Source organism: Galendromus occidentalis, unplaced genomic scaffold (assembly GCF_000255335.2).
Source record: "Galendromus occidentalis unplaced genomic scaffold, Mocc_1.1 scf7180000077456, whole genome shotgun sequence".
Taxonomy (NCBI): domain Eukaryota; kingdom Metazoa; phylum Arthropoda; class Arachnida; order Mesostigmata; family Phytoseiidae; genus Galendromus; species Galendromus occidentalis.
In genome coordinates, this window is record NW_003805444.1 from 41,474 (window position 1) to 47,496 (window position 6,023).

Below are 6,023 nucleotides of genomic sequence, written 5' to 3' on the forward strand. Positions count from 1 at the left end.
CAGGGTTTGCACCTGGAAGTCTCTAGGGTCTCATGCCGTCAACGCCGCATCCGGCATTGTCGCCGGCAGACGGATCTCCCGGATTCGAGATAACGATAAGTTGATCAACTGGAAAAGGGTCGCGGATCGTGATCGGCAGAACCTCCAGCCCCAATATTCTTCGCTTAAGTCACGTCTTGCAGTAGAATTGGTCAGTAGTTCTCGCTCACTGAGTGAAAGGAGACTGATTCCGATGACAGGCGATCCGGGAAGTTTTCCTTCGCATGAATATTCTGAATCGATTGTCCTGAAGGAGTGGAGAGCGAATCTGATTCATCGTGCTGTGCCGGTGCAGAATGATGATTTCATCAGATTCGGCGCGATGGAACGCTCGCTCCCTAGCCGGAACGCTGGCGCTGCCTGGAATGGATCTTCTGGCTCGGTCCCCTCTCACGTCGAAGTTCCTGAGATGCTCTTGGGACCCTCCTTCTCCTCCTCGATGAGGAATCGATTGCATTCCGTGGGCTTTCTCCCGGATTCAATGATGAAATCAAGGAGATGAAAATGCTGCCCTCTCACAATTCGCCTCTTCGAAATCCCCTCTTTTTCATAGACAGCCGTGATTCATGAAGATCTTAGTGATGGGCCAATAGTATTTCGCGATCGAGAGCAAATCCGGAGCCTAGCCCATGGAATCTCCTCCGGGGAGAGGATATTTTGGCGGGCTCGAGACGAACCTCTTGCCTGGTGTTGAGGTTCTGGGTGAGTGCTTCACGGATAATTGCGCAGGTAGCGGCAAGGACCTGGGGAAGAATACTGTGTGGAATCTCGAGTCCCGGAAGTCGAAGGCCACGTGAATGCGTTCACCGTATTAGATTCCAGTTGTGCGCGTCGAAGGAGTCGACACCAGGGATCGGGGAGATAACCTATGAGGAACGTTGAGGCGGAACTGCACGTATGGTGGAAAGGAGACTGATGGACAGCAGCATCTATGGGGGGCGGTATTCCATTCATCCGAAATCTGGGAAGGGCGCCGCCACCGAAAGTCTCACGAACTCCGAATCGCCTCCATGGAACAGAAGAATTATCAGGGGAGTTCTCACCCACCCCGGCCATCGAAACTGGAGGACCTGTGAGCTGAGCTGAGTGATCTCTGCCAAACTGGGTATCGTTTACTTTGTACTCCGCTGCTTCTCGGCCATACGAGAGCTCCCTTTTGAAATCCCAACCTAGTCATGAATGGAAGGTTTCCGATTAGAGAATAAAGCCCCCTCCAGTCATCGATTGCTGTCTCTGGAGTCGATCTCTGTAAGGCCTACTGGACTTCATCTCCTTGGAATACTCGTAGTCTGACACCCCGGAATGTAGTAAATCAATACGCGCATTCATCCGTCTTGATATCAGGTGGGAGGTCTGGTCATTCAATTGCTCACGAGGAGATGCTCCCTCGGTATCTTCTCGAGGACCGGCACGGAGTCCGCAGTCCATGACGCTATGGCTGAAGATTTTTTATTGCGATTTCGCGATGTCGTGGCACTCCGGGGCCTTCATTGTATATATGTGAGAATTCCGCTAAACGTCGCGGATCGCCTTCTCATTAGCTTGCCCCGGGAGCTGTCCGAGAGCACCATCAGACGCATGTGTAACGAATCGAGTTCGCTGCCGAGCTTGGCGAGCTGTCAGGGCAGTGCCGCTCTCTTCCGCCAGAGGGCGAACAAACGGAATGTTCCAAAGCGGTAACTCTGTGAACCCGCGGGCTCCAGAGAAATGCTACAGATATAAGAGACGATGGAATAATGATTAATGAAAATCAGTGTGAGTGGAAGACGATGAATTGTTCATATAAGCGTATGGATGATCGATAAATGCCGGGACCTACCGAAGGGAGAGTCGACGTGAGGTGCCGCGTCACGCTGAGGATGTGCGCGCAACGACACGTGTGTGAAAAAAGAAGGCTAGCAGCGTGAAAGCGTTAGCATCCCAGAGATTTGCGAATCCCGGGAAATTCAGTGGAAGGCGAACGTCGTTCATCCCTGACGAAGGCCACGGCCTTGAGCGACTCCGAACGTGTTTTCGTATCTCACACCGTCAGGACTTTGAAGGCGTGGATTTTCCACAGCATGGACCCGACGTATTTCCGCTCTTTACGTCGAGGAACGATCCCTCCCGTCGGTCATATTCAAACGAAAAACACGGAATACGAGACCGATCGCTATACGCTCATAGAGAGGCATCCATATGATCGTATCATCGCAGTTACATCCTCGAGCGCTCACTCCGCCTCGCCCCATGGGAACTCTTCGTTCGTCGATCAACGTTTCCTTGCTTAATTTTCTATTCGGGTGGAATGGACTGAACATCCGAATCCTCCTTAATTAGAGTGTATCCGAACTGAATTGCCGGCTGAACTGGCCAAGATTGAGGCAGAAACGTGGAAATCTTGGCGATGAGAAGCCACTTGGAGACGCACTGTGGAAGTTCCAAGGAGAAGTACTGTCTGATTGGGAATGTTACGCCCGAAGGGCATGCGACGCATCGTGATTGTAGCGAGCTTCCTACTTTCCGAATCGAGATTCTCAATGGTTTTGACGCAGCTCGTCTGGAGAACCTTTTTCTCAAAAATTGTCCTCATCTGCGAAATATACCGGGCTGTCGACTACGAAGTTCACAAGAATATAATTCGTCCGAGTAAGGTGCGCTCTCGCATCCGAGGTTCATCAGGTCTACTCATTGAGGATTCGAATGACCGTCTGCGGTGAGGAACTCGTTGATGCAGTTGGGTTTCATGCGCAGATCAAGGAGCGGGAAGTAGGGCTCGACGGAGCCCCTGAATTCACCGATCGGACCCTCGAGGATGGTCGCCAACCCGTTCCGGGTTGGGTAGACGAGCGAAGGAGGAAGTCCTCAACTGAACGTGTTCTCGGTATTTTCGAGAGCAATGAACGGATCAAGAGATCTAGCGCACCAAGGAGCAGAAACCGAGAGAAGGTACATGAGCGAATCAAGTTTGAGATGCGAGATAGCCGGTCACTCGTGACTCATGAAGCCTGATTTGAGGTTGTTAGATAGCAATCATTATTGATATCGGATGCCAGCCTCCCAACGGTGCAGCGCCTCTACATGAACCTAGTCGAGCCATCTCGACACTGCTGCGAAACTCATGAAACACTACCCATGTCCTCGAAGGGGTAGGCCTGAAGCACCGAGCGTAGACGCGGAGAGCCGTGATTTGAGACCCGGAATTTCACGGCGCCGAAAACTGGTATTCTTCGCACTTCACTTAAGCAGCTCATTGAGTATTTATATGATGAATTATGTCGAACTCCATCGCGACCTCCGCAACCTGGAGTGAGTGAGCACCTCCTTCCCCCGTGTCCGTCGGAATCACGAGGAAATTCTCAATGATCGATATTCAGTGCTAATTGAAGGGGACGACTCTTCCACCGACCGAAGCCTTCTCCGTATTCTCAACGGTGGTGGAGGAGCATGTATCACTGGAATCTTCCCGAGTCCCCTCGAAAATCAATGAGAATTGGTCCTCACAATTTGATTTGCTTTTGTGAATCCCGTCGGGACGGATGGGCTCGAAATCTGGCCGGGTCGGAAGATATCTCGTCCCAATGGGGCAGAGGCCTAATGGGAAGGGGGACTAGCTCAACGTACTCGGTACGTCATCATAGTACATCACCCGCGGGACTCCATCGCATTCAGCATATATTCTATTGGTCCCTCCTTTCTCTGGGTCGCTGCTGCTGGAGATCGCACCGGTCTGTCTCTCGCGGTTGGGCGCGATTGACGCGAGCAGTCGGGTAAGCGAGCACGATTCCGCGTATTCGAACTGTATCCGAATATATTTGCTGCTTCAGAGACGCAACATTGAGACACCTGAGATTTCAATCTGTGAGAAGTCAGCAACCCTGTTCCGAACCTAAGACTGAAAGGGCCACTGGTCGATTAAGATCCCAAAGTCTCCCGTGATAAGTCATTTCAAGATCTCGACATGAGCATCCTGATTGGAACCCACAATATTGAAGTCTTTGTCGAATGACCCCTGGTTCTCAGTCGTGTCCTCCAAACTCCCCCCATTATAAGCCGGAGATCAATCAACTTCGCTCTCGCGTGTCTTTCGATAAGGGACGACTCGACCAAGTCCAAGCCTGATAAATCTTGATTGAACTGGCAGAATGAAGCTGGAGCGGAGATATCTTGGAGTCCGCGTCAGACATTCCATTGGCAGTGCATAAGCGAAACTCGATAGAAGAGACGCGGATTGCCAGGAATCGCCTGATTCTAGAGTCCAAAGCGTAGAGTCTGTTCGAGCGATGGCGATCTGCCCCTGAAGGCTGCGATCATCATCAGCGAGTAGCGCGCAAGCGCAAAAATAAGCGAGACGCGATAGAGGGCACCCGAATCCCGGAGGGATGCAAGTACGCTGACCATATCACTCAGAAAGGCGGATAGAGGGCGAGAGGCCTTTGCCCGCGGGCGAAAGAGCGGAGCAGTCGCCAGTCAAAACAATCTCTCATCATCGATCCGAGGGAATCTCATCGCGGTATCTGACGCATCGGCTCGTTCTCGATGATTCGGAAAGGCTCTTTCCAGTCTTTTCCATCCAAAGATCAGCGGAATCCTGTTTGAGCCCGAAAGTTAATGAGACACTCGAGCCTCGAGTTCGAGCGAGTGTGTGGTATACTCAGCCCGTTCCGCTGCTAGATGGCGTGTTAGAGTAGGAGAGGGAGGTGACGTCATCTCGGTAGGCCTTATCGAGAGGCTTATTTAGAGCGTCGCGAAGTCGTTCTCGAGTCACTCAGTGTCCGACGTCCTTGAAGGAACGAACGAAGAGCGAACAAAAGCAGCTAGCAGCCAACCAAGCAAGCGACCTACCACAGAGGAAACGTCAATCCTAGCTTCGACTGAGGATAATTTTTGCTGTTCTTTGTTCACCAGTGTTGATTCAATCTTCGGGATCGTGAAAATGGTGCTTTTAAGTAGTAACAAAGAGACTTCCGTTAGAAGCCCTTTCGGTGTGAATCGTCTGGATCAACGTGCGACTTCAAGTGGTGAAAACGGAGGGGAATTCGTGCCCCAGTGCTTCGGTCGCTCTCTCGCTACCCTGTCGAACCACTACTGCGTTTCGCTGGGTGCGGGGCCTCTGTGGTGCTCCTGATGCCCCCCATGCACCAATCAAGCGGTCCGCTAATGACCAGTCGGGTGGACAGTGCGTGGGGAGTGCGAAGTCAGCACACCCGATCGTCGTTTCAGGCTCTCAATCAGCGCTGAACCTTGAGAAGGAGAATTCTGCAGGTCCTTTATGGATAACGTTCCGTGTACGAAACTCAGCCCATGTTTTGGAAGCGATGCTGCTTGACCGTAAACTGGTGCTGCCGCTACCAGAAGAAGGCCTACCGGAAGGCTCAAAGGAGGCCGTCACCGAGCTGTTGGAGTTCGCAGAGGAGCAGCTCAAAGCGACTGAAGTAATCGTGTCTCTCGCGAAGGATCGCCAGGATCGCATGGTCATCATCAGGACCTTAATGTATCTCGGTTTCGAAGCTCTGGCACCAGACAGCCCCTTGCTTCCGCCGGAAACTGTGGATCCCAATCATTACTTCATGTGCTATTCGATTTAAAACCACCCTCCTATCATTTGTCCGCTAGGCGTCATGTAGCCGCTCCATTCAACACTTGTATTCGACAAGGATGAAATTCAATTCCCCGACGATGCTTCCTTTGTGCGACTCTGAATGCTTCATAACTGCAAGAGAGCTTGAAAATCTCATCCACTCTTAACCGGAACAGAATCTGTACACGGAATATCTCCCTCAATCTAATATCCTATTGGAGTGATATGTTTGTAGTGCAGATAGACGACATATCTTCAATAACGACGACGACGACTCTGCAAGCACCATGGAACAGTTGGTTTCATGACACCCGACATGATCTTAAGTCGACCGACTTGAAAAGTTGATCATCTTTTTCCTTACTTCGTTGCTTACACTTTATAATATCAGAGAGAAAATAAAGATCCAACCGTATTAAAGAAA

General features: G+C 51.2%; 1 protein-coding gene across 1 annotated transcript; it reads left to right on the forward strand.

Moving 5' to 3' along the window:
- Positions 1 to 5,009: 5,009 nt before the first annotated feature.
- Oda (Ornithine decarboxylase antizyme) lies at positions 5,010 to 6,023 on the forward strand (the record flags this gene model as incomplete). Its single annotated transcript, XM_003743982.2, has 1 exon — positions 5,010 to 6,023. A coding segment is annotated over one exon (597 nt), but the record flags the coding sequence as incomplete, so codon positions are not given.